The sequence below is a fragment of the Aythya fuligula genome, chromosome 5, assembly GCF_009819795.1.
Source record: "Aythya fuligula isolate bAytFul2 chromosome 5, bAytFul2.pri, whole genome shotgun sequence".
Lineage (NCBI taxonomy): Eukaryota > Metazoa > Chordata > Aves > Anseriformes > Anatidae > Aythya > Aythya fuligula.
In genome coordinates, this window is record NC_045563.1 from 25,253,971 (window position 1) to 25,281,646 (window position 27,676).

A 27,676-nucleotide genomic window follows, 5' to 3' on the forward strand; every position below is an offset into this window, starting at 1 on the left:
GTGAGTTTGACAGAACCATTTGCCAAAAGTAAGGTATTTGAGAATGAAAGCACAGCGCCTGAAAGGGGTTGTTACAGGTTTACAAGGTAGCACAGGAAGATTTGACGGGCAGTGAGCTGGCACTGCTATTTTCTACAGTGCTCTGGGGCTGAATTCCTTCGGTGTGCTGCCGGGACTCGCAAGCCGGGGTCTCCTCAGCGAGCAGCCCCGAGGGGTCGAGCGGCTTCTAAGGGCCGGCCCCGGCCCCATGCCGCCGGCTCCGGTCAGGCCGAGGCCCCGCCGCCGCTCCGCCTCCCTGAGGGCGCAGGGCCGCGGCTCTCTCGCGAGAGCGGCCGCTGAGGAGGAGCCGAGCGGAGCCGAGCGCGGGCGGCCGCAGCCATGGAGTCGGCGGTGGAGGAGCTGATGCCGCGGCTGCTGCCCGTGGGCGACTGCGACCTGCCCGAGGACTTCGACCCCAGCGTGCCGCCCAGGACCCCGCAGGAGTACCTGCGGCGGGTGCAGTGAGTGGCGGCGCCTCGGGGGGCGGCGGGGCTGGGCGGCTGTGGCAGCCGGGGGGGGCTGCAGCCGGCGGTGCTCGGCTGGCCGCTGGCATCCCAAAACCTGCCCGTGGGATGCGCGGTCCCGCTTCGGGGCGGCTGAGGAGTAAGCAGGCTTCAAGGACGCTAGTGCTGTCGCGTGTACAGCCAGTAGTAGTTCGTTTGTTGTTGTTTTTTTTTTTTTTTTCCCGCAAACTTCAAGATTTGTGCAGGTGCCATATCTCGGGGATATTCAGTATCTAACCACCTGTTGCAATGACGGAAAAAAGGCAGCACTACAATTTGATTTTGTAGGATTGAAGCGGCTCGGTGCCCAGATGTGGTCGTGGCACAAATAGACCCCAAAAAGCTGAGAAAGAAGCAGACGGTGAACATTTCAGTAAGTCTGGGCTCTTCAACACCTTTTGCTTTGTTTTAAGGAACAAGTAGAGGGAATTTGTTAATATCATATGTGTGTATTAATTTGCGGGAATTGTTGGCATAAGTAAACCAATAGCATTGCTAGATTTTTAAAACACCCACAGAATGAAATTGAATGAAATTGAATTTCTGGGTTTGAAGTTGACTGAAGTTGAACCTGTTGAATTCCTGGATGACAACACTCTTTGTAACTGATTTTAAACTGGTAATATCCATCCATACCACCTGATGTACAGCAGACATTTACAGCCTGAAGAAATCAGATGTTGCATTACATTTTACAAAAACTTTATCATATCAGCATAAGGTTTGGAAGAAAGCCTGTATTTGAATTCTAATATATATCTAGGGTGAGGTAGTAAGTATAGTAAATACACCTAAGATTTACTGAAGTTGAAATTCTAGCACCAATTTTTCCTTTTTAGTAGAATATTTTATTGAGATTTACCATTACAAGTAGATTTCTGTTGTCACGTTGACCTGTTTGTCTTTTTTTAATCTGCTTTCAAATAGTTCGAGTGACCAAGTGTGTCTGTCTTTAATAAAAACTGTGTCATCTGAAATTTAACTATTAAATTGCTCAATAAAAGTTTCTAATACTGGTGTATGACTATGTAACTTGCAACCATTCTCATCATTTTTCTCCTCTCTTTGTAATGGCATTCCTAAAATTTGTAAAAAGACTTCTTTACAGTAATTCTCTTGAGCTAATCTTTAAAGAGGGTGTATCTACTCAGCTGTCAGAGTTAATTTCCTAAAACGTATTTTTTCAGTCTTTTGTCTTGCTCAACTTATTATCTGAGCAAGTAGAACTCCTAAGATTTGTAGCATCTACCCAAGATAAGGAAACAGCACCCTTCTTTTTATTTACAGGGAAATTAAGGCAGAACAAGTGCTAAAAAGATGACCTTAAGTAATTCTTTGACAGCACACTTTGAATGCTTGGTTTTCCTTCTTTTGCATATGAAGAGGAGTCAAACAGGAGAAATTTTGTCTAGACCAACTGTCAGATCAGTCTTGCATGTTGTCATGAAATTACCTTTTTTTACGTGAGTACTTAAATCCTATTTTTATCTGCTGGTAAACTTGACTAATTCTCTTGTTCTTAAGAATTCTTTTTATAAATCTTTCTTTACACTGTAATTATTGCCAGTGTTTCCTTAGATTTCCGGATGTCAGCCTGCTCCTGAAGGATACTCTCCAACACTCAAGTGGCAGCAGCAGCAAGTAGCCAATTTCTCAGCCGTTCGTCAGGTACAAAATGGTGTGTGTGAGGGAGAGTGGGGGGATGTTTTCAACTTGCACTGTCTAGATACAACACGTGCTTTTTGGGGAACAACCTTATCTCTTATCTAACACAAACTGTAACATTTCTATACTAAAGGTGTTAGGCAACTGTATTAACTTCTGAAAAAAAAATATGAGTATCTACTATGAGACTTTTAAATTTCTGATGAAACTTCTTCCTGAGTGTCATGTTTAAAGGTTTAAAAAAAAAGATCTTCAAACACAGCATAAATGTCTGTGTTTAGACTGAATGATATAGAGTAGTTGAGGAAGGACAGAAATCACTGATGTTTTGCAGTTACATTAAAACCTAAGCACTATCAGGAACGTTCTATAAAACTCAACATCAACTGAATAACAAGTGGATTCTAATGCACTGTGAGATTTGTGTACGTAGAACACACAGTCCGTTTGGGATCCTGTTGGAATTTGGGGGAACCTGTTATGGGGAGAAATACCGAGTTGGTAAAATGTTATTTGTAAGGTTGCAGTATTAGTGCAGACTTAATCTTTCCTATTGCATTTGTACCTTGCTTTATCCACAGTTCAAACAGGGTGAAATGCAAAAGATAATAACGACATGTAAAGTACATCTCCAGTACTGCTGAAGGAATGTTTATAATGCATTGATACTGAATTGCACTGAAGCTGCTGTGGCATTGAGCTTTGTATGAGCTCATTTACCGTTTTTTTTTTCAGGGAGGTAAATCAGTGAAGGTGGAGATGTGTGCTACCACATCTATATTGCAAACACTAACTGAACTAACTCCTATTTCTACAAGGTGTTGCGTTACATACTGTGTATTAGGCACAATCTTAGAGTTTAGCAGAGCTAAAGAAATGGACATCTAAAGACGCATTCATGCTACAGATATTTTTTTATACACAAGTTGTCCTCTCACCTGTACCAAAATTAAGATGAAATATGAGACTATCCTAGAAAATACTTAAGAGAAAAGGGCATCAAAAGTCACTTGTCACATAATGCATCAGGTGTTGTTACTTACAGCATTTTTAGAGGTCATTTTTACTGCTAGAGTAAAAGTTGGGTTGGGTAAAAATATTTCCAGTATCAAAAGTTTGCTCTGCAATACAGAAAACCATCAAGCAGGCCAATTTCTACGTTCTAAATTGTTTTACATGGCATCCCTGTCAGAGGAAATATACAAGGAAAGTGTGTTTGCAATTCTGTAGGCATCAGATACAGAGCACTGTTTGAAGCAGGCTATTGGCTTTGTTTGCTCTTTGACTAATCCAGTGTTGTTTTTTTTTTCTTTTGGTAATAACAAGCATAAGAAAAATCTGTAAGACTAGTAGAGCTTACTACTTCAATTTAAAGCTTTACGCAGCAGTCTTAAAAAAATCCTTCAACTTTAACATTACTTCAAAAAAGCCTTTACAAGTAACAATTACATTTATATTAAGAAGATTGAGGAATATTTAGCCAGTACTGCCTTTAAGGATGTATAGAACACCATAAAAATACTTATTTATGAAGATTAAGAACAATGAAGAGCAATTATGGCTAGGAGATAGTAACTGTAAAGTTAAACTGTGATTTGGCTTTGTTTTAATTACTCAGAGTCTGAACAAGCACAGAAGTCACTGGCGGTCACAACATTTGGACAGCAATGTTAATATGGTGAGTAGAATTCATAACAGTTCTGTGTTTTTTCTAGTCATTAAATTTAATTGTGTTTGGTTAATCTTGCTGTACTGTTTAATGCAACAGCTTGTGAATATTACCATGTTAGTTCTTCAGTGTCTTCAAGACAACAATATTTCACAGTTTTAATTTATTTTTATTTACTTCAGCCAAAATTAGAAGATGAAGAAGGATGGAAGAAGTTTTGCCTGGGTGAAAGAGTCTACTCAGAAATAGAGTCACGATCTGATAATGAAAATCTAGGAATTGATTACATGAAGGTGAGTATAGGAGTTCCATCTAATTTTCAGCTGCTACTTTCACAAATAACTACCAGGAACAATGCTACTGCTTACTACCAATTTGTGCTAAGTAAAAGGCAGACCATCCTGCGAACCCAGTTAAGACCCATTTTTCTTCCCTTTTAAGTGGAAGCAGAGTGAAGCAGAGAACAAGTCTATCCCTTCAGTCAAGAAGTAGGAAGAGTTCCCTCATTTGTTCCTAGCTAAAACACACTTCCTAGCTAACTGACATGAACGGAAAGCTTTTTCCACAGTCTGCTTTAGTGTTTTGTGAATGTGGTTTCTGTGCTTGTATGTGCTACTCTATGAACATGCCCTTCACTGCATCTTTGTTTAAAAAAAAAAAAAAAAAAAAAAAAAAAAGCTTTACAAATAACAGCAAAAGCAGTGTTTTGATATCAAATTTGATTGGACCTTATCTTAAACTCGCTTGAATATTTTTTCCATAAGTATCAAAGCTCAGAATAGAATTCAAAATCTTTACAAATGTCTGAATGTCACATTAAAATGCCATTTTTAATTTAGAACTAAAATGCAGAAACATTCTTATAAATACTTTCCAACCTGACTTTTTTTCAGGTGGGCTTTCCTCCTTTGCTGAGTATTGTAAGCAGAATGAATCAGGTAAGCCTACCTCTTACAATAGCATAGTGGCCTAAGTTATTACTTCCCATGTTCCCTCTGCTGCATAAATCTTACCTATTTTTTTCAGTGTTAGAGGAAGTAATTGTTTATTATAACTGCTATTCAATGTACACTTACAAGGAAAACACTTGATCTCACCTTTAACCACAAACACTTACAACCATTCATGGTACACGTTCACTAGTAAAATTGTATTTTCTTGCTGTAATTGCTCTATAGAGCATTTTAGTGTTTGAACTGCTGTTGAATACCCCTTTAGGGGCTTACAGTATTTTAAGATTTCTCCTTTAGTGTTTTAAGTGCAGTTCTTCATGCTGATTGTCAACTCTAACATACACTGCAAGACTAGAAGAAACACATTTACTCTGTTGCTCGCTAGTCACCCTTACAGAGAAACAGTCAGTCTGTCTTTTTTTCTAATTTGTAGTTATTTATCCATAACTTTTTATTAACACAGAAAATTGCTTTATATAAAGGTCTTTATTTTTCAAAAAGCTTTTTTCAGGAACTGCTGCTATAACACTTGCTTCACCCTTAGGTCTAATTTCAACCTGAACTAAATACCATATAGAATTACATTTAAGTGGAAATGTGTAATGTCCATATTTAAAGACAAAAATCATGGTTGTTTTTATATAGTATAATACATTGGGTAGAAGGATAGCAAAACAAAACTTTGCAGGTATTAGATTGTCTCTTTCTGTTCCTCTTTTGAAGGCAACAGTAACTGGTGTCTTAGAATACCTGATAATCTGGTTTGGAGAGAAAAAATTTACTCCTGAACTGGTAACTATTTAATTTATTCTAACTACTTGCATGTGATTGCTTTAAACAAGGGATAAATTGTGCATTGTTTTCCCTGAAGTTATTTTATTTTCTAATGAGATCTCTAGATGGATGTACTGTATTCAGTTGCTTTCAAAACTCACTTGATTAGATACTAGGTTTAACATTCACACAACTTTTTGGAAGGCTAATTGAAAACACAACAGATTCGGATGTTTTAGGTATTGCTAAAACCCCTCCGTTTCATTTGTTTTCCACACTAACCTAATCTTCAAGGTCAGAGGAGTATTAGTGCTGTGGAGAGAAGAGGGCCAGACTCTAGCAGCTTTGAGTCTGACCAATTTAAGTTGTCAGTGTGCTGCACGCTGTATTTGCCAACATCTCCATTTTACAGTTGGGAGATGCATGGTAGTCTGCAGTAAGAGATGCATTTAGTCTTCCCATGTGCAGCACAGACCAGAAAGCTTATCTGTGTTAGCATGGAAACATCTAAAACATCATGGAAAAATCTAAAATCTAATTTAAAAAAGAAAAAAAAAAAAAAAAAGAATGATGGGGTACAGTACCATGTAGTTGGCCAAAACTAGATTAACTAGCTGTGTAATGTCATCTTACCTACCGAAGACCTTGGTAGGTGCATCTCATTCAGTACCACAAAGTAAATGAGTAATAAAAAATTACTTTGATAATACTAAACACAGTTTCACTATTTTTGAGTTACTTAAAAGCTTTTCATGTTCTGTCTTTGATTCTTAGTTTATTCTCATAATGAGAGCCACTAGACACTAGAATTAGTTTGAGAAGTTAGACCGACAGAATTTAGGTTTGTAGGGATGTGGTAAAATTCAGTCAAGTATAAACAAAGAATTCATTTTCACAGTGGTATAAATCTTAAGTCTGACCTAACAGCATTAATACCGTAAAGATCTGGCTTTATATGTTCACTCTTCAGGAATATTTTTCTATAGTTTGTGAAGTTAAAAATTAATAGCTATGTAATAATCTTTAGATGTTACTAAACGCTTCCTTCAGATTAATAGTCGAAGCTGTATTAATTTATATCTTACTCCAGAAAAATAGAAGGAAATCCAGGACTGCTGTTCACAAGAAGCTTATCTATAGCCATGAGATGCTACTCTGCAGTCTTTAATTTGTCTTTCAAACTCTTCAGTTCTGGCAACATTTAAAGGAATCTTCAGATTCAGGTTTTTGAGACCTACGCTCCAGACCTGCTACGTATAACAAATTTCCTTGTGTAGAACTTAAGAAAATACCTGTAATTAAAATACTCTTATTTAAATTCATACAGGGTAGGTGGTTTTATGCATTGTTGGCATGCCTTGAAAAGCCTTTGCTACCTGAAGCTCACTCCCTTATTCGACAGCTGGCAAGACGGTGCTCAGAAGTCAGAGTACTAGAGGTAAGATTTAATATTGTGCAGAGGACTGTTTCAACTTAGCAAACTATTAAGAAAACGATTTTTCAAGTCTTGGTAAGTAATTTTTCACGTCTGAAACCCGCTTGAGAATGAAGGGATTACTACAAGCACATAACACAGCAGGTAACTGTTTTTCTATTGGACATGGTTATCAGCAGAACTGTTTTGGTATTTGTTTCTCTTTCAGGAGAACAAGAAAGAAGAGCAAGTATCTGCTCTGAACTTGATAATCTGCTTAGTTAGCAGGTAATGCAAGTTACAGATCTAAAATGTATGTCCAGAATGAATGTGTGATTACCCTTTTCCTAACCCAGATTCCTTTAAAGTGGAAGTCGATCCAAGTTCTCTGGGTGTATGTAGCAAATATACTCAGCTAAAAGGACTTAGGCTAAACCTGAGGGTAAAATGAAGCTAAGTAAAACGGTCAATTTCCTTGGATGAGCTCCCTGAACCATGAAGCTATAAATATGACAGGAAAAATAAGATCTAGAAAGCAAGCGGTCTAACAACTCAAAGCAAAGTAAGGAGTAAGTTGCATTAGAGGTTCTCACCATATTCCATTTCTCTCCACTAGGTATTTTGATCAACGTGATTTAGCTGATGAACCCTCCTAGACTGTTTTTGGAATACCAACTATTTTGTGTTGCTGTGGTATAAAGAGCGTTACCAGACATTGTGCAGATCAGACCTGAAGTACAATACAAACCCTTCAGAACACCCTCAATGTAACAACATATTTGGCACAGCTAAGAATAACTTAAGCTGATCTTTAGCATGAGATTGTTAGTATCTCCAGTATCATCATCATAAAATGGTCAGTGAAGTGTTTGTCGTCATCTCTCAAGCTACTGTCTCAGTAAACTACATTCTCCATTAGAATTTTCTACCATCTGAGTGTTCCTGTGGACACTGCCTTAGATAAAGACTTCTAAGTTTTTCAAAAAAAAAAAAAAAGATGTTACATTACAGATGAATGTTCTTTATCTAACACACACCCCTCAAGGGCTTTTTTAATAAAACTGAAGCATATTTTAAGTGTTCTTAAATATTGTGGCTGTTCTCATTCTTCATAGTATTTAAAAACTGCCTTAGTATAAAAGCCTACACAACTAGGACTAAATGTGATTTTTCAGGCATCAATTCCTGAGCTTAAGTTCTGCTAAGCAGTTCAACTATAGCCAGTGACTTATTGAAACAATTATTTTAGTAAAATATAAAAGACTTCTTGAGTAATAATACTTATTACTTCTTAGTAAACAGCTACAGAAACCTGGGAAAACAGCACAGTTGTATTCAATGCTCTTTAATAGAAGCATTTATTAAACAGAAGGAACAAATTTATTTTCTGTCTAGTATCTTGACAAACATATTAGCTCACAATTTTGACTTGACTTCATATATACTTAACATGGAGTGATTTGCCAAGAATATCAGCATCTGCTTCTGGTAAAATCCAGGGTAAAAGAACTCTGAATTCTGCTGGTAACAGCAGGCACACAATACAGAATTGAATTTCACAATATACAGGAAGCAGATGTCAATTAAGTCCCTGACTATTTAAAAAAGATCATTAAGCACAACATGTTATTGATAAACCTTTAATGCATCTTGAAATTATTGGCATTGTTCACAGTAATCTCAACTATCAAGTGAAAAATTAAAGTGCATTAATAGCAACTATAGGAGTTTTAATTCTGGAGAAGCAAATTACAAAAATGATTCTGTGTGTTGATACTGAATATCTACCATGTTGCATAGGCCTAAAATGGGCCTTTGAAGTGTCCATCTATTAGGCACAGTGGAAGTTAGTCCCTTTAGTAATAGTTGTAGCATGTTAAAAGCAGGGTGAGTTGGCAACTGAAGAACCCATTAAATGCATTCAGCAAGAATTAGCTAATTCTCAAGCCTTATAACTTCAAACAAATCTGAATGTGGACAACATTCAGGTGGACAACAACCACAGCCTTCCTGTAAACTACCCCTATAAGAGCCCAGTATTTTCAGTCACACGGCTGATCCCTGGTTACTCTTATCTTTGCTAGGTCTATAAACAGTGGGACAGATTGAGTTTGCCTTCAGATGTTTCCGAACTGTTAAATTTTTCCGTTATAACTACTCTGAACTAGCATTCACAGTACATGAAAAGATCAGAACTTGGTCACACATTAAGCTCAAGTATAATAAGCCCCTGATTATCATGTTTATAATATACAGCTTGTAACAGCTATCTGGAAAAAGCTCAATCCGTTATAAACTTCAGACCTCCCTTAGAGATTAAGGAAGAACAGCTTCCACTGTTCCTGCCCAACCATGCAATTGGACAACATACACTTATTCCAACACAGAAGATAGTTAAAACAGACAAAAGTTTTGTTCAAATATATTATTTTGTAACTATCTTGTTAGTTACTGGTCTCAAAGCAGAAACTGATTCAGTATCATGAGGCATTCTCACATTTCTGAAAGTATAAGTCCTGACCCTGCCAGCAGAAAAGTCTTACAGCAAAATTCATTAAAAAGTTTAAACAAGATGTTTTCATGCTTACCTACAGCAAGATATGTATTGTTATACAAATCTTGTAACAAGTAGTATCTAGCAAACCCCAATATCCTCAAGAGTCTTGGTGATGTCTTTATAGCTTCTTGCAGGCCTAATCATCTTCCTGTACACACTCATTACAGAAGTGAGTTGTAGCTAGCAATTAAAAACAATTATGTTAATATTGAATTTATGCACAACAGACTAAAACAAATTGCCATCTTTGCTGAGTCGTAGATGACCTTGTTTGTAAAATTCTGATGCAAAAAACAGATTTTTAGGTAGGGGGGATATGCTGTTATTGTTGTTGAAATAAGTGTTCTTTCCTACTGCCCTATGTGAGTCCTATAAAAGAACTAATCCTCCATTGAGCACCATTAATGAAGGCTGTAGCAATAATTGCTTCCTCGGAATAATAATAAAAAAGCAATCACTGCCTCACAGTTAGGAGTGCATATGCAAAGGCAGCAGTTTGGCATTCATGTAAGGTGACACAAAACACAGTTTCTTTTTCCAATTGAGCCTTGATTGTTTTTCTTACTCAGTTCTTAAAAAGTGCCCATGTTTTGGTAACAGAAATCTTTTGTTGAAAACTTTTGAGTAGACAGTTTTTACCCAGATAGACATTAATACCTTGGTATAGAATCGATTTCATACCAAGATACGAGGATAGCATTAAATTATTTTGATGAACATTTATTACATGCTTGGGAATTCTCCTGCACATTGCTATAATTTACAAGCTACGTACAAAGCTGAACCAAGATACCAAAACCACAGACAAAGGATTTTTAAGGTAGATACCCAGATTTGAATGTGCCCTACATCTTCTGTATCATCACCTGGAATTTACCTGCAAAGAAAAAGCCAAGTTGGATCAAAGTATCAACATTAGATTTATTTTTCCAAGTGATTAATACCTTATAACAATTTTGTTAAAAAAATACTACAGAACATTTAATTCTTACAGCTCAGTTGTGAAATATCTAGCCATGATTTAAATTTAACATTTAAAATCAGCTCTTATTGAACAATTTTTTTTAAGTTGTTGCATGTCCCACACTACAGCAGTTTTGTCAGCTAAGTTCGTATTTTTTTTGCTAAGCCTATAGAAATTTTCAAATCCATCTTAATCAGCTTGTGTAGTCACAACAGATTTCAGTTACTACCCTTCTTAATGATTTCTGTAAATAAAAAGCACATATCTAGTTGTTTTTATCTTCAATTACTCCAATAGCCTCCAGTACCCTTACGTATCTGATGCTTCCAAATGCAAACATAACTTTTAAATTTGGTTTTCCACTTAATGTCATGGAGGTTCACCATCCATCAGTATTATCGTAACAGTAAAGCACAGTCATCAAGTCAGTAAGGAAAGTTACCAAGTGAGCTAATAACCTGAATACTGAGAACTACTTACATGCAGGCATTGATGAAACTTCAGCTGTTACAATACTCTTTATTCCCAAATTCGATAGGCCGCCTCTGATTAGTCCACAGGTAAATGCTAAAAACTAAATAAAAAGTCACATTTTAAAGAAGTTTGAAGGGTGAAGCTTGTTGCAAAAGGTTGGAACTAAGTAATGATTAACTGAAGATTTAACATTTTGACATATAAAATTATGGAGGTTTTGCTATCCTCTATCAGTGCATTGTGACAGTGGCAGAAGTTTCTCCCTAACTGCATGCAAAATACAAACACCAGTTCACTGACTTTCCACCTGCAGTCAAGCCAGCTCCCACCATCAAGTAACTCAAACATGAAAACAGCAAGTTTCAAAATCGCTATTACTGTTTCTTGAGACATAGATCAAAAACACTGTTCTGAAATAAGGTGCATCTCTAAAATTAACACAGTTTTTGAAGATTTTTGAAGACTTAAGTTCAGCCTCCCTTTTGGAGAGTTTGTATCCATCCAACTACAAAATTTCAAGCTAATAAATCAAGATTATTCAAATTCAATTCATAGATCCTAAGGATAAAAATAAAGGGTACCTTTGGTGCATGTTCTAAATACTGCTTTCCTGCAGACATTTGTGTCAGGAGTCGAAATTTATTATCCTGAAGGACATAAATACCCTGTTTAAAAAAAAAAAAAAAAAAAAAAGGTTTTAGTAGAATATCCAGTAACGCGTAGTCTGCATTTTACCAATCAACATCACCAACAAGCAAACCTTGCGAAGTTTTTCAGCTGTTTTGTATACAGTTATATTCAGCATATCCAGCAGTGTATAACTAAGTATCTTAACCACTGAAAAATGAAAATATTCTTCAAAATAAAAATGACTTAAAGGTGGCCATTTAAATGCATTTAAATGCAATCCATCCTATTTAAATGCATGTTAAGGCAGCAATATCATTTTCCCACACTGGTTTTCTACTGAAGTGTATTGGGAGATGCATGAAAAAGTTCCTGTATGTGTTAATTAACTGTAAGCATTACTGTCCTGTCAGTTTCTAACTCCACAACAGTACATATGAAATTGACAGCATTTAGTCTTTTCAAACAGTGGCAATAACTAAATCATAAGCAATGATTGAATTGTATTCTCCAACTATACACCAACATGAACCTTAACAAATGCTTTTTAAAAATATATATAAATAAAGAACATTTGGGGTTTCTTATCAGGTAATTAGTTTTAGAGCAAGACAAACACAAAATGCCGTAGTAACTCAAAACAGTCTTACAGATTTTGTCACTGAAATATTCTATATCACTCGTACCTGATGATTGGTCCTGAGGTTATCTATTTGTTTTTTGAATACAGTTGTCCAAAAATCTTTGCAAATGAACTTCATAATATCTAATTCATCTTTGAATCTGGCAGTATCTTTTGTAAACCTAAGAGAGAAGCGAGAAACGTATCAGTAATGAAGGTACACCCAACAACTTGACAGTGTCATTCTAGCATTGCTCAGCTTTCATCATGTATAATAACTTAAGAGTAACAAGGTGTTATCTTAATATCTGCAGCAATACAACAGAAAAGATGTGTTTGAATTACATGATCATTAAAGACAGAGAACACTTCATAATGTTTATTTTCAACTAACTATCAAAACATACAGCTCACACCTCCACTACTGTGTGGAAGGTCTCCTTCAATACTAAAAGGAGCACTAAGACATAGGAACAAACATGTAAAACTTGTTCCAGTTTCCTAAAAAGCAACCTCTTTCCCTTGTTCATTTCAGAATTCTCCCCCTGCATCCTCCTTGAGGATCTTCATGTGGCACTAAAGCTTCACTTTAGTCAAGGAAAACATGACTTCAGGAGCTCAGGATCCTCTACACAACCCCTGACCAAGGGCACTGAAGTGAGGTGTGCAGCAAGTCACTGTGCACCCTGAAAGGCCCCAGGGAGGTAAGGAGGTTGTCACAAAGCTCCAAGGACCGAGTGCTTTAGGGAAAGAAAATCCTGGAGTAGCCATTCATGAAATTATGTTTAAAAGAGAGAAAATCATGAAAAAATCCTACCAGAAGTAGGAAACGCCGAATAACTAGGCCTACAAAGAAAAAGTGCACTTATAAAGGATTATAAATAACCGTGAGCCCTGTGTGATTGCTTTCATGACAGAAACACATAAAAAAACGTGGTGTACGGGCAGGGGCGCCAGCAGGAGCGAGGTGTCAGGAGGCGCACAGCGCCAGCCCAACCCTCGCTGTGTCGCAGGGAGCGGGCAGCTCCTGGCCCCTGCAGGCTGAGGGGGGACAGGGCAGAAAGCAGGCGGGGGCCTCGCTCACCTCTCGATCAGCCCCTGCCCGACGCGGAAGCCCATGCTCTCCAGCTTGGTGGTGCAGCGCCCGTTCTCCTGCAAGACACAAGGCGTCAGCCCCGCGCTCCCCGCCGCCGCCCGCCGCCGGCCGGTCCCTGCAGGCGGTCCCCGTCCCCGCTCACCCCTTCGCCCTGCTCGGCGGCGCGGTACAGCCCCGCCACCATCTCGCTGTGCAGCAGCAGGAACAGCGTCTCGTCCGCCATCTCCGCTCCCCCCTCACGCACACCCGGCGCCACGGCAACGGCTCCGCCGCCGCCACCGCCGCTGCCGGGCCCCTCCGAGCCGAGCCGCGCCGCCCTACCCTGCCCTTTCCGGCTGCCGCCCGGCCTCCCCAGCGCCGCCCCGCGGCCGGACCGGACCCAAGCGGAGCCGATCGCCCGCCGCCGGCACCGCCTCAGGGCACGGGGCTGGGAGGGTGCAGCGAGCGGGGCGCGGAGCCCCGGGGGGAGCCCGCTGCTGAGGGGGGTCAGGAGTCAGAGAGAGACGGAGACCGCTTTTTATTACTAATAAAAATGTACGCTTATGGTTTTTATTATTATTTTTGTGCGTGATTTGGGGTGGTTTGCTCAAAAATGGATTCTCGAGGCCCACGGGGCGCTGAGGCCCGCTGCAGGCGCTGAGGCAGGGCCGAGCCGCGGACACGCAGCCCGCACCGCAGCGCCATTGCTAGGGCTTGCGCCCCAGCCCGCCCGCCCTCGCCCTTCAGTAACGCCCGCGCCTATTGGTTCGCCCGGCATGGCGGCCTCTCAAGGGGAGAGGCGATTGGCCCCCGCCACGGGAAAGTGACGTTGTTGCTTCTCGTTAGCCGGGAGCGACGTCGCTCTGGTGGGCCCCGCTCGGTGATTCGTAGAGCTGGCGAGATGAGCCTTCCTTCGATTGGCTCACCGCTCCGTCAATCCGCCTCCGAGCTCTCTGATTGGCGCGTGCGCGCGGCGGGCCTCCCCCGAGGGGCGTTCCCTTTCCCCTTACGCCTTTCTATTGGCTGCGGGCGGGCCCTGCGGCCTGGGCGGGGCCTCCTCGTTACCCAGCGGTGCCTCGCGCTGGGCCCCGGCTAGGCCGCGACGCGCTGCGGGCGGGATGGCGGTGGCGGTGCGCGCGCTGCAGGAGCAGCTCGAGAAGGCCAAGGAGAGCCTCAAGCACGTCGATGAGAACATCCGCAAGCTCACGGGCAGGGACCCCAACGATGTGAGGTGAGCGGGGCCCGGGGGGGGCGGCCCGGGGACAACCCAGTTGTGGGGGGGTCCCTGAGGGGCCCCCCGGTTGTGGGGGGGGCGAGGGAGGTGATTCCGTGAGGGGCCACCCGGGGGGTGCCTGAGGAGGGGTCCCGGGGAGGCCCCGGTGCCCGCTCCCCGCGGGTTCTGTGGAGGAAGGGTCTCCGGGGGGCTCCCGGGCAGAGCCCGCTGACGGTGCTGTCTCCCACAGGCCCCCTCAGAACAGACTGCTGGCCCTCTCAGGCCCTGGTGGAGGTAGAGGGCGAGGGAGCTTATTGCTAAGGTAAGGAGCCGCGGGAGGCGGCCGCCGGGTTCCTTTATCCTTCCCTACGGCGATGGTTTGCTCTCTTCCCCGGTCCCTTTGCTCGCTGTGAGCTCTGAAGAGTCGGTGTTTTAGCAAGCAGGCACGAAAGCTGGGTGGGAGGCCTCCAAGGGCATTTGGAGTTCTGTATCACGCACTGAAATTTAAGGGATCCTCTCGTTCTGAGTTGCACCAGTTCTGAAGCCTGTTTTTCCCGAAGCTTTCAGCCCTTTGCCTGAAAATTGAGGTGGAACTTCGAAATGAGGGGGGGCATTGTGTGGGGTATCTGGGACGTTGTCTGTTTGACACATCTCTGTAATGAAGGAATTGATAGCTTTTCTAGGAAGAATATAAAGAGTTAAAATCAACAGGAATTTCAAAGCAGTGATAGTAAAAGCACTTGTGTTTTGTTGTGGATTTTCCATTTTTTTCCTCCTCCCTCTCCACCCCCAGTAGAGTGAGAATGAAGGACTGATTTTTGTTCAGGGATGCCTACTTAATGCTTTATGTGGTGGATTTTATTTTTTTTTTTGTTAAATTTCAACATTAGATTGTTGTATAGGTCATAATTCTGAAATTTGACAAATGGGAATACTTGAACCTAATGGAGCTGCTTCTTTGAGTGTAGCTACTCATTTGAATAAGTGTAGAAATTCAAATTTAAATTAGTTTCTCAACAAACATTATGTTTAAATACTTTATTGTAGCAATTGCCATGTGATTACAGAGCTGAGTAAAACTTATGGCTTGTTCTGAGGTCAGGAGTGGTTGTTTTTTAGGCGTGGATTCTCGGATAGTGGAGGAGGACCCCCAGCCAAACAGAGGGATCTTGAAGGCGCATCCAGTAGGTAGGTGCAAAAACTGATGTAGAGAACTTGTGTTATTAGAATGAGAGTTTATAGCAGTAAACTTAAATAGCAGTTCTTAATTCTAAATATCTTATAACTGCTGACTTTAACATGTAATCTTTGAAGAAGACAGTAAAAGACACATGAGAAATGTTTTTTGATTATAGCAATTGTCTATGGTGAAATCTTTCCAAATCCTATGGCACTATAAAGATTCTTAGTAACGTAGAGATTAGAGTGTCAATATATAGATATAATAATTCAAATACTCTTGCACAATGGAGATGAGACGTAAATGCACAATTTAGTTTGCACCAGATTCAAGGCTTTGTGCTGTCTTTAGAATCACTGGGGGAGGGAACTGTGTGGGGAGTTCAAGAGCTTTGTGTGTTTATAATAGATTCAAAATTCAAAGGTGTTAAAGTCTTCCACTTGCTTTAATGAAGAGTGCTTTTCTCCTGTGTATTTTCTCTAATGCAGTGGTAAAGCAGTTTTTGTCCCTTGTCCCTCCTACTGATAACTCCCCTTTTAACTTACTAGACCTTTTTGTTGCAGGCTGTAGTGTATTGGGCAGAGTTTTCTGAATATACTTATGGAACTAAGTGCCAGATTCTAAAAGCGTGATTAAAAACTTACGGAATTCTGTTTTACTTGGTGTACCATCTGCTTACATTTTGCTTAGTAGCCTGGATTTGTTGTACAGTAGACACAAATCGAATCATTACTGAGGTTTCCCTTTTGCTAACCTTAATGCGTACAGTGACAACAGACTCAGATTTCAAGCTTTCACAACTGGATGCAAATCCATCGACTGTGGCTTTGATTATAGTGAATTGCATTCTCAGACCACTTACATGCAATGGTAGTTCTTGAAAAAGCAAGGCTTGCTTTTGAATTTGAGTTATACAAAATGAATATTTTGAAGTGGCTTTACCAGTAATAAAGGGCTATGCCACAAAGATGAGAGTGAAGGCTGAAAATAACTTTTATTTACAGATTGCCTTGTTGTTCTTTGTTTAAAAACTTCAGCTTTTCCAAGTACTCAATTCCCAACTAAGTACTCTGTCTGCCCTAACCCATTTTCCAGGTATTCGGGTAGATAATTTCAGTAGCATTTTGAATTTGAAAAAAAATCATACTGACCTCTTTATCTTAATGCATTTAAATACTTCTTATATTTTCCTTACACAAATAACCATTTTAGAGATTCTGGAAAAAAAGAAAAAGGGAACTATTCAAAAGTTAAATAAGGTCGTAATGTGGGCTCTTCCTTTTTTTAACTTCACTATGCAAATTGGATCAAGAGTTAAACCATTTTTTCTCATTTGTCTCATGTGTCACAACCATTTTTTCTCATTTGTCACAATCTTTTTTTTTTTTTTTTTAACACCAACATCCTGTCTGCAAAAGCTCTACTTACCTCCTCGCTGCTCCAATGACAGATTTTACTGGAATCATTGGTTGTACTAACTATACACGCTGACTTGTATTTTCTACTGTTAGAATAGGTGCAGTCCTTAAAATATGTTTTCCAATGACCACTAATGCTTTTTCCTCCCCAGGCTGGGCGGAGAACGCCGGACAAGACGAGAATCACGCCAAGAAAGCGACGCAGAGGATGATGATATTAAAAAGGTAATAGGTGACAAAAGGGGCTGTACAGAAAAGAAAAAAAAAAAAACATGCTTACCTGGAACATGAACTAAGTAGTTTTTGTTGTTGCTGTTGTAGCCTGCGTTGCCATCTTCTGTTGTTGCTACCTCCAAAGAGAGAACACGTCGAGACCTAATACAAGATCAAAATATGGATGAAAAAGGAAAACAAAGGTATGTAGAAATTTCTTGTAAGAACTAATGGTGGTGCTTCTAAGTGGTAGTCTAGAAAATAGTTTTAGATTTGAAAAGAAATATACAAATGGTGTCATATATCAAAATACGGGGTTGAAGAGGAACCAAAATGGTATAAATTTGGTTTCAATTAAAAAAAAAAAAATAGTAACAATGCATCATTCATTTCACGTAGTTGGCAGATAGCCTGAGGAGCAGAATCTCTAAAGGAATACATGTAAGTTTGCTAGTGTTATTGTAATGGGTCATCTTTAAGACAACTTCATTGGCAACTTAACATTTTGGAGAGCTATAATAGGAAACAAAACGGGAATTTGAATCTGGGGACATCCACTCTGTTGTGCTTTGCACTGTAGAAAATTCTGTAAGCGTGTCTTGGAAGTAACCAATTGTTCCTCAAGTACCTAGAGAACCTAGTGAAGATGCATCTTAAAAGACCAGTTATAAAGTCAGGACAGGTGATTCTTCAGTACTTATTTTGTTGACTGAAGAAAGCTTTGGGGTGTGGGGTTTTCCTTTTTGCAGAGTAGTTTCATCATGTGTTTCTTTTCTCTTAATACTTTCAGGCTTGTTTTTGTGCATACAGTCTGGCTTTCCTTTTGCCTCCTTTTCTTTAGATTATTCCTACTTATATAATTTTTCTTAGATTTTTTTTGTGTGTGTTAAGGTAGCTCACTGCTAAAGTTCTTATTGAGATGTAGTTGTGTTGGGAAGAGGTGCTGGAGAAGCAAGCTTGCAATTGTATCCTACATCTTGGACTCTGCCTGCTTCAGTCTGCAGCTCACCTTGTGCCATATTACCTTATGCTTCAAATATAGTGAGGGCTGGAGTAATGAACTATAGCAAGCTTCTCTCATAAGGACCAGAGATTAATTTGTACAAAAAATGGCACTTAAGTTGATTTTTTTGCAGTTTACAACATAACTAACAGACTGTTGCTTCCGTCACCTACTCCCAAATGTTTTCCTTACAGAAGGATTTCAGAATCCTTAGTGGACTTCATAGAGTTTCTGGCACATAAAGTTTGTTTGGAATGGCAGGTTTTAGCATTTTCCATTTCAGTAGTCTTCTGGGTAGATAAGGGTAAAAAAAATAACCACTTGCTCTGTGTATGACTTATAGTAGAAAGAGGTTCTTCAGGAGGACAGCATCCAGTGGACTCTGGTTTTGCTCAGGTCCATCTGGGATGTCATACTCTTGCCCAAGTAATCCATAGCTTTCCATTCTTTATCCATTATTATTTTTGTTTCCATTAAAGTACCTTTACCTCTCCATGCTAGGTATGTACCACTGCAGTTGAGCTTTGTGGTACTGAGAGAAGAGAACCCTTTTCTTTTTTCTAACTGTGTGAAAGGTCAAGGCAACTACTAAGAAAGTCGGCTTCTTGCTGTAAAAGCACTACTTGAGGTTAAATAGAAAGAAAGAGAAGGTGAAATTCAGCAAATTAGTTGTTTGAAAGAAAGGAATTCCTTAAGAATTTTACTTTAAATTTTCTCAAAACAACTGATAACTTGATGAGAGCAATTGTGGTTTCATCCGACAGTTCAATGTCTCGTATAAGATATTATTAGGTAGACTGTGGCAGATAATCTTTTGCTCCCTTGTGGCTCCTTTTCTCCTTAATCCTCTTAGTGGGGTGGGAGTGTTCTTCCTCACACTGTATTTACTCAGTCTTTTTGTCAGTTCTCGCGTTTTGGATTTTTTTCATATTTACTTAGTGTTGTTTTTCTCATATGTGAAATGTGCAGGCTCCTGATTTTCCCAGTGCTAAGTGTGCTGCGTTACGAATAAGAGCTGTGTCTTGCTCTTAGGCAAAACATGATATGTCAGTGTAAATTATATCTTCAACTGTTGGCACAGTCAGTTTGTGTTCTATTGCTAGCAGCCTTGACTGGTACTAAGCCTTTAAAAATAAACATCTCTGAGGTGGGAAAGTTTCTTTGATTGTGTATACAAAAAAAAAATCTTGGTACTTGAACTGAAACTCAAACTTCTTTTTGTTGTGTTTTGTTTTTTTTTCCCCTCAGGAATCGACGTATATTTGGCTTGTTGATGGGCACTCTTCAAAAATTTAAGCAGGAGTCCACAGTTGCTACTGAGAGGGTACTTATTCTTAATTTCATCAAATTTTTGATTGTAAATAATAAAGCAAAGTGGTGTGATTAAGCTGCTTTAAATAGGAATGAAAATTCCTGTGGTGTGGGTCACAGGTGTAGCAAATTGCTAAGAGTGCAAAAGGGTTTTTCTTTTCTTTAATTTAGTGGAATTAGGGGTGGGAAAGCAGGAAAGGCATTCTTAACATAATTTCATGACCTTACAATGCCTTCTGACCATTGCAGAAGTGGTAAGGCAATATTTGGGGTTTTATTTATTTATTTCAGTTCATCTTTAAAACATTTAAAATACAAAATAGATTTTCTTTTTTATTGACATTATTTTAGGAACATTTCAAAATAACCTGGAATTTAATCAGGTAGACTACTGTTCGTAGGCTATTTCTGTGACTAATGGTATTGCTGAATCAGTGCCCACCCTGATGTGTTCTGGGTGTTTAAATTATAGTCAAGTATACAGAAAGGCATGGCATTGTTATGCCTTCTGTTTGACTACAAGTGGCTGTTTGCCCCATAGTACAGATAATAAGCATTACTCTTTTTATAAATGAATATATAATTGTACAGAAGCAAAGGTTTTGCATAGCTTAGTGGTAACTTCAAAAAAAAACTTACATCTGGGATGGTGGTAACTTTATTCTTAGTATGACCTTTTGAATTGTGAAGGTCATTGTATTTCTTACAGTTAAACTAAATGGATTATTCAGTTAACAGTAACCTATAGATTATAAACAGTGTTTTAAATGTTTATGGAAAAAAAAAAACTACTTTCAGCGGTCTTGTGGAAGCAGACACAAATCTGTTTAAAATCTCTTCTGTGTGGCTTTAGTGTAGCTGACTTGCAATGTTGATATTGATTACCCCCAGATTCAGTATTTGGATATCCAACTGCTTTATCTAACTAGCACTGTAGTGCTTGAAGAAGACCAAAGTTCTTTGTTGCCTGTTTGCCTTATAATAGGAAGCTATTGCAAGAGATGGTCTGGAAATACGGAGTCCTGGTATACTTCATATTAGTTTGTTTGCATAAAAAGATTTTGAGGAGTTCCTCTTCATTGCAGCATATTTCTGAGAATGTGTTGCTTTCTTCATACATAAAATCTTGCTATAAGTCAAAGTGGAAGCCCAAGGAAATTTATGACACAGCTGTTTTTTGTCCAGGCACTAAACTATATATATAAATTTTTAGGCAATTATTTTATAATCTGGACATATGGCTGTCTAGGACATAGAGACAGGACACTCCTCCTGCATTACAATAATATAATTAATATCCTCTAATTAGTGACAACAGTACTCAGAGTATTTGCAGTGTCATTTATTTTGTTGGTCACAAACATCAGCCTTTAGCTCTTCATTTGCTTATTGTCTTTCTTCCCTCCAGGCAGAGTTCCTGAAATCTATTTTTCTCTACCATTTGAAAAAAAAAATCTTACAGGTCATGTTGAAAATTCAAATCCACAGTGAGTGATAGAAAGGCAGATAGCCATAGGGGCACATTAATTTATAGTTAACCACCACAAAAAAATTACGCACCAGCAAACAATGGTGCTCTTCCTCCATTACATGTAATTTAGTAGACTTCCTTATTTGTTTTTTTTTGTTTGTTTGTTTGTTTTTGTTTTCTTGGAATGCCCTTAAATAATTTTAGTTAGACCAAACTAGAATGCTTTTCTTGATTTAGGAAAAATATTAAGGTAGTTCTTTATTTATCTTAGCAAAAAAGACGACAAGAAATTGAACAAAAACTTGAAGTGCAAGCAGAGGAAGAAAGAAAGCAAGTTGAAAATGAGAGGCGAGAACTGTTTGAAGAAAGACGTGCTAAACAGACAGAGCTGCGGTTACTGGAACAAAAGGTTGAGCTTGCTCAGTTGGTAAGTCCTAGTTTTGCTCTCAAATCTTTCTCTTGTTTAGAATGTATTTTCTTTGGTGTCTTAAGGTCTTTTCTTTAATTTCTCAGCAAGAAGAATGGAATGAACATAACGCCAAAATAATTAAATACATAAGGACAAAGACAAAACCTCACTTATTCTACATACCTGGCAGAATGTGTCCTGCTACACAGAAGTTGATGGAAGATTCACAGAAAAAGATGAATGGTAAGTGGTCTTTAAGATACAAGACTGCCTTTGTTCTTGCTTTCTTTTGGTGTCTGCACAAATTTAAGTCTTTGTGCTTAGATACAGTAATTTCATGCTCAGGACAAAGTATATATTCTTGCATGGATGGTCATCATAAATAACAATATAACTTTTTCAGTGACTTAATTTTGTTGGTTGTGCTCTGATTCTCTTACAAAAAGTCAAGAGGAATATACATAAACTCAGAAGTATGTATTTAAAATGTCCTTATTGTTAACTTTAGTATCTAGGTGTATGCCAGTGCAACAACTTCCATTTTAAAAAAGGCTGTTTTGATGGATTGGAGACCCGAGGAAATGCAGGTTTCTTTATAGAGGGCTGGGAAGTTTTGTCTTGAGCACAGTACTAGAAGTTTATGATTAATTTTTTTTTTTTTTTTACCTTTAATGTGTGTTCATTTCTTTGTTTCACAGGACGACTATATTTTCCTTTTGCAAAACAATTTAAAACACTGCGGGTGATGGTAGTCCTGTTGTTCTTTTGATTAAATGGAGCTTATCTTTTTTTTTTTTTCTTTAAAGCAGTTTTCTTCATTGTCTGGGATGGGGGATAAAAGAAGCTAACTCACCTGTCTGAATAGCTTACATTATTAAAACTTTCTGAATGTCTAATCTGCTTTCTGCTGATTTTTAGTGTCCTTTGATCACCTTAGGAAGAATAACCTTTTTATATACCAGGGAATGTAGGTATTGTTTTGACACACTGTTGGAGTGATTTTATTGAAGTTTAAAAACTGTTAGCTTAGATTTAGGATTTTACTGTTCTGATACTCAGCTAAGCCGATTATTCAACTTGCTTTGTTTTATTAAGTTAACCAGTGGTCTTCTTCATTATGCATGAATGGCTTGCAGAATGAATAACGATGCAGTTCTTAAGTTAAAACAATTTGATAACTTATTAGCTTATAGTTAAGGAGAAAATAGACTTCAGCTTCTCCAATTACCTGTCTGAAACTGTTATTTTATCCCCCAGCACTATTTGAAAGCAGGCGCAATGAATTTGCAGAGCAGATTAACAAAATGGAGGCCAGGCCCAGAAGACAATCTGTGAAGGAAAAAGAACAGCAGGAGGTGCAGAACGAAGAAAAGAAGCAAGAACAGAACAAGGAGCAGGAAGAGGGTAAGGTGGCTCAGCAGGTGGAAGAGTTGGAGACAGGTAATCAGCACAATGATGTAGAAATGGAGGAGGTAGGGGAGGAAAAGGGAAAAACAGGTTCAGGGCATAGTGATGCAGAGAAAGAACAGGAGGAGGAAGAACAGAAACATGAAATGGAGATTAAAGTAGAAGAGGCTGCTGAGGTGAGGGAAAATGACAAGCAACAGGATGGTCAGCATGAAGAGGTCACAGCTGTAAAGGAGGAAAATGAAAATACTCAGCCAGCGGATAATGAGCAGGATATGGTTGAAATCAATGAGGCAGATAGTGTAGAACCTGTAGAAAATGAAAATGGCAAAGTGGAAACAGAAATGGAGTGTGATGCTCAGCCAGAAAAATCGGGTAATGCTCTTTCTCCTGAGAAGGAGAAAGGTATCAAAGCAGAAACTGAAGCTGAAACTGAAGAAAAACAGGAGAAGGCGTCTGAAGCTCAGCCAGAATCTGTGGCTGAGGCCCCATGTCAGCCGCAGTCTGTGCCACTGCCACAGTCACCTCAGTTGTCTCAGTCCGTTCAGGATGCAGAGCCCCAGGCAGACAAGGATGAAAATGCTGTCATGTCTGTAAAGGTGGTCGAGGCACAGACAGAGCAGAGTCAGACACTGAGCATAGAAATTAAAACTAAGACTAGGAGTAGAAGCAGGGGTAGGGCAGGGAACAAAACTAAGAGTCATAGTCGTAGTAGCAGCAGCAGTAGTAGCAGTAGTACTTCAAGCAGTACTACTAGTGGGAGTAGTTCCAGCACTGGCAGCACTACCAGTCGGAGTAGTTCCAGCAGCAGCAGCACTACAAGTGGAAGTACTAGTAGGGACAGTAGCAGCAGTAGTTCTAGCAGTAGTGAAAGTAGAAGTCGGAGCAGAGGAAGAGGTCATAACAGAGACAGAAAACGCAGGAGGAGCGCAGATAGGAAGCGAAGGGATGCTTCAGGAGTAGATAGAAGTCACAAGTCCTCAAAAGGTGGGAGTAGAGATACAAAAAGCTCAAAGGATAAAAGTTCAAGATCTGACCGAAAGAGATCTATATCAGAAAGTAGTCGGTCAGGCAAGAGAACTTCACGGAGTGAAAGAGACCGTAAATCAGACAGGAAAGACAAAAGGCGTTAACAGAAGAGACCAAGCTTCCTTAGCCTAATCTTTGCAGCAGAAGATTATTTGAGTTGAAAGGATTCCTTATAAGGAGGAGGAGAAGGCTGCCTTAAGAATTGCATGCTGTAAAAAATCTTTTGGAAAAATGCAGACTGTTTACCAGGCATTCTTGTACTTTTTACATAATTTTGTAAAAGGTTACCTACCAAAATTATGTGAAGTTCCTGAAAATGTAAAAATAAAAGATTAACACTCCTTTGCATCTTTTTTTTTTTTAAATATCCTGTACTCATTAAGATCCTCTGTATATTTTAATAGGTAAATCTTTAAGTTGGTGTGATCACTTCTTCTGTATCATAAACTGTTTTTTTGTAGAAATAAATGTGCATTTTAAATAAATTGAGATGTCCTGTTGACACTTAAATTCCCCTTTTAGATCATATGTAAGGAGGCAGTGTTGCAGGAAACTTAAAATTTTGCTTTTCCCCTCTATTCCTTGCAAGAATGGGAATCTTAAGACTCCTCTAAAGAGAGTAATCTCTCCAGTGCTAGATAGGAAGGAAAAGTATTTGCTTTGAATCTATGCCTTTTTGCTTTCTTCTGTAATCACAAATTTTTATTCAACTCTATGTTCCAGTTATGAAACTTTTTCCTACCCATAGGCAAGCAGTGATTAAATGTGAACACTTTATGCTGACCAAGATAGCTCATGGCAGTCTGGAATACCACTCTTACCTGCCTTCTGCAGGTCCTTTGGTAGTGTTTGCATCTATGTTCTGGAGGTAGTTACTATGTTTAATGATGTCCCTTGCTTTGATGGACAGTGGAGGAAAGACTTCAGCTTGCTTCCCAACAAGGAGTCTCTTTTTTATTTACAGTCTTATCTTTGATCCCTTCATGCCACTAGGAATAATAACATTGCAGTGTTGGAGTTACCTGGGACTACCTAATAACTAATGTCGTGTGTGTGACAGAATGTTTTCTGAATGTATTTAATACAATACAAAGTGGTATGGTGTTATCTATGAAGGTGAATACTGTTTTTATATAATTTTGTATGGAAAACAATAACATCTGTTGCTCTGTTCTGTACATGTGCAAATAAATGTGGCTTTGTAGACTACTTTCCTGATGCCCATGTCTTTTTCTCTAAGATAGGTGTACTGCCTTTGTACAATTAAAGATTGTCGTACCATAGGTCTGTATCTAAAATCATTCTTAAAGACTGTAATTAATGCCTAATAACTGAACGTGAAGCACTGTTATAATCTGGACTGTCTGGGCAGTAAGAGAATTAATCTGATGTGCCAAACAACAGATCAGGAAGTCCTGGAAAGATTTCAGAATTGAAATGAGCAATAGGCTGGCTTTAATGCATCAAATGCCATGTGTATGCCCTTTTTTTCCTGAAACACGGTGTACTTCTTTATAGTTCTAGTTTGGGAGGATGTTAGTTTTTGGACTTTTCTTCTGAACTCAGAGTAGTGACAGACTTCTGAAGTGCTGAACTTCCTGGCTTACAGAAGTGTGCCTAGCAAGGGATGAAGTGAAATGTTCTCTCATGACAGATTTAAACAGTGTGAAAGCTCTTTGGGTTTTCCTTCTCTCAACCAGTTATGTTACTCATTCTTCAGTCCATTTCCTGCTTTGATATCCTATTTGCCTCTGCAGCTCTACAAGTGAGATTGCTTTTCACTTCTTGTCGGTAGGCTTCAACCATGCTTCCCTTCCCTTCAGGGGAAAGTGGTAGATTAATGTATTTTTGTTTTTTTGGAAGCAAAATGTTCAAGTTTTTTATTAAGATGTTAAACACAGTGGTTTACCATTGGGAAAAATTCTTACACTGAGTAGTTGAGTAAATGTCACTGGGTGTGAAATGTGAAACATACAAATTTCAAGTTGCATTTGGAAATCATTTTAATTTACTTGGTTGTTGATATCCCTAACAGTATGTTTTAAGGTTTCTTACTCTGAGCTTGAGTGATCCAGTGTTAAATGATACCTTTTGTAGTTTTATTGTACAGGTTTTAATAGCTAATACCGTAATTATACTAGGCTGGAATATAGAGGTATTTATATATGTATGTAATTATACTAAGCTGGAGTAGGCGGCTGGTCAGAAGCTGCATAGGTTTATAATAAGTGTGGTGGGTGCTGGTAACTAAACTAGGGAATGGATTGATTACATTCAAGTTTCTTGTTTCAGGTTGTATTACAGGCAGGAATATATATTTGACAAGGTGAAAATACAGGAATTTTGTTGCCAAGTTACAAAGCAGGTGATGTATTTGATAGTTTAATGCTTATTTGAAGAAATTTAACTGCCATGGTTACGCTGTGCTGTAAATAGTTTTGCCAAATCCAAGCAGCACAGTGCAACATATAAATGTCAGTGTATGATAAATTTATAAGAACCAAGTTTTCTAAAAACTACCTATATTCCAACCAATATTCTGTTACAGTAGTGGTATAAGATAATACTGTACTATTAGCACAATACCACATAAAGACCCTTGTCTTTAAAAAGCAGTTGTATTTTTAGTAATTTAGTTACACTCAATGTCACTTCATCTGAGCCAAACAATTTTAAAGCATTGGATAGAGATGTGTTTCCTCTTACACTGAAACAAAGTTGTGGATAATACTGAGACCCTGAGTACAATTTCCTTTCTGTTCCCAGTCTATTTCAAATAGCAGTAGAAATGTATCAAATGAGGTCTTAAAATTGAATGTAATAGTTTTGTGTCTGAGAATTAAGTGCAGATACCATCCAAGTAGGAAATTACTAAAATGTTTTATTTCACTCCCACATAGTGGTGAGTAGAGATCAATGGAAAAATACCTTGGTCTCTTTTCAGTCAAGTAATACAGAAAAACAATCAAAGAGGCAAAAAACTAATAATGAAGTTGAGATGTTTTATATGAGTGGGTAACATGTAAGATCTATGCGTGTCTTGTGGAGTGCTTGCATCAAATTGTCCACTCTAGCTTTAAATGAGAATTTAGAGGAGTTGGATTGGTGTATTTTGTTACAGTGCTGTTATACTACATGTATGTGCACTGACTATACCATTTACCTGTCTCAATTTTCTTCACTCCTGGCAGCAGTAAGCTGGAAGTCTCCAAGAATGTGTTTTTCCACGATGTTCCACGTGGAGTCCTTGTCAGAGTAGATTTTATGCAGATTGTTCATGAACTGTAAGCTGAAGCATGACTTTGCATAAAAGGTACACTTCTTCAAATTTGTGCTTCTTTATTTGAAACTTACATGTTTTTGTGCTTAGAACAGCTTCATTGTAAGTAAGGAAATTTGAAAGTAATTTTTCTGAAGAAAGAAGGTATGGGTAAACTTCAATAATTTCCAAGATCAGTAAATTTGCAAATAGATAACTCCAGCATCGTTTCTTCCTAAGGAAATGAAGGTCTTGTGGTTAGGCCACAGTTATAATTCTGGGATCCAGATTTAGCTGCTCATTTTGTAATAATTGCTGTTGCACAACAGGACAAACATCTTCATTTTGTGTGTCCCAGATCTTTAAAATGAGCTTCCCTGCTCAAAGAAGCATTTCTAATCCTATATGTATTTATGATGTGATCAAA

The 27,676-nt window shown here is 38.8% G+C and overlaps 3 protein-coding genes across 4 annotated transcripts; 2 read left to right on the forward strand and 1 right to left on the reverse strand.

Moving 5' to 3' along the window:
- Window positions 1-350: 350 nt before the first annotated feature.
- GEMIN2 (gem nuclear organelle associated protein 2) lies at window positions 351-8,042 on the forward strand. The gene is made up of 10 exons (XM_032188329.1): window positions 351-500; window positions 831-915; window positions 2,121-2,210; window positions 3,826-3,885; window positions 4,059-4,169; window positions 4,770-4,814; window positions 5,553-5,621; window positions 6,931-7,041; window positions 7,247-7,305; window positions 7,634-8,042. Exons 1-10 carry the CDS (start codon window positions 379-381, stop codon window positions 7,671-7,673), a joined length of 792 nt encoding a protein of 263 aa, XP_032044220.1. The 5' UTR covers window positions 351-378; the 3' UTR covers window positions 7,674-8,042.
- TRAPPC6B (trafficking protein particle complex 6B) lies at window positions 8,002-13,676 on the reverse strand. Of its 2 annotated transcripts, XM_032188331.1 has the most exons (7): window positions 13,500-13,676; window positions 13,346-13,413; window positions 12,326-12,443; window positions 11,594-11,677; window positions 11,019-11,112; window positions 10,403-10,451; window positions 8,002-9,754 (listed from the first exon to the last, which is right to left on the reverse strand). In XM_032188331.1, exons 1-6 carry the CDS (start codon window positions 13,578-13,580, stop codon window positions 10,420-10,422), a joined length of 477 nt encoding a protein of 158 aa, XP_032044222.1. In that variant the 5' UTR covers window positions 13,581-13,676; the 3' UTR covers window positions 8,002-9,754; window positions 10,403-10,419. The 2 variants fall into 2 exon arrangements, with proteins under 2 accessions (XP_032044222.1, XP_032044221.1); XM_032188330.1 differs by having other exon boundaries at window positions 8,644-10,451.
- Window positions 13,677-14,417: 741 nt separating this feature from the next.
- On the forward strand, window positions 14,418-25,199 carry PNN (pinin, desmosome associated protein). Its single transcript, XM_032188634.1, has 9 exons — window positions 14,418-14,567; window positions 14,800-14,871; window positions 15,669-15,737; window positions 17,300-17,372; window positions 17,469-17,563; window positions 19,612-19,687; window positions 21,417-21,572; window positions 21,659-21,797; window positions 22,812-25,199. The coding sequence occupies exons 1-9, from the start codon at window positions 14,455-14,457 to the stop codon at window positions 24,092-24,094; spliced, it is 2,076 nt and encodes a 691-aa protein (XP_032044525.1). The 5' UTR covers window positions 14,418-14,454; the 3' UTR covers window positions 24,095-25,199.
- The last annotated feature ends 2,477 nt before the right edge of the window (window positions 25,200-27,676 follow it).

Bases quoted from the DNA above. Each gene is read 5' to 3' on its own strand.
- TRAPPC6B (XM_032188331.1), bottom strand. From the start codon at position 13,580: ATGGCGGACGAGACGCTGTTCCTGCTGCTGCACAGCGAGATGGTGGCG. The intron at 13,414-13,499 runs GTGAGCGGGGAC...TGTGTCTTGCAG, and splicing joins CCGCCGAGCAGGGCGAAGGG to GAGAACGGGCGCTGCACCAC. The intron at 10,452-11,018 runs GTAAGTAGTTCT...TTTTCTTTGCAG, and splicing joins AGTTTCATCAATGCCTGCAT to GTAAATTCCAGGTGATGATA.
- PNN (XM_032188634.1), top strand. From the start codon at position 14,455: ATGGCGGTGGCGGTGCGCGCGCTGCAGGAGCAGCTCGAGAAGGCCAAG. The intron at 15,738-17,299 runs GTAGGTGCAAAA...TTTCCTCCCCAG, and splicing joins CTTGAAGGCGCATCCAGTAG to GCTGGGCGGAGAACGCCGGA. The intron at 21,573-21,658 runs GTAAGTCCTAGT...TTAATTTCTCAG, and splicing joins AGGTTGAGCTTGCTCAGTTG to CAAGAAGAATGGAATGAACA.
- GEMIN2 (XM_032188329.1), top strand. From the start codon at position 379: ATGGAGTCGGCGGTGGAGGAGCTGATGCCGCGGCTGCTGCCCGTGGGC. The intron at 3,886-4,058 runs GTGAGTAGAATT...TATTTACTTCAG, and splicing joins TGGACAGCAATGTTAATATG to CCAAAATTAGAAGATGAAGA. The intron at 5,622-6,930 runs GTAACTATTTAA...AAATTCATACAG, and splicing joins AAAAATTTACTCCTGAACTG to GGTAGGTGGTTTTATGCATT.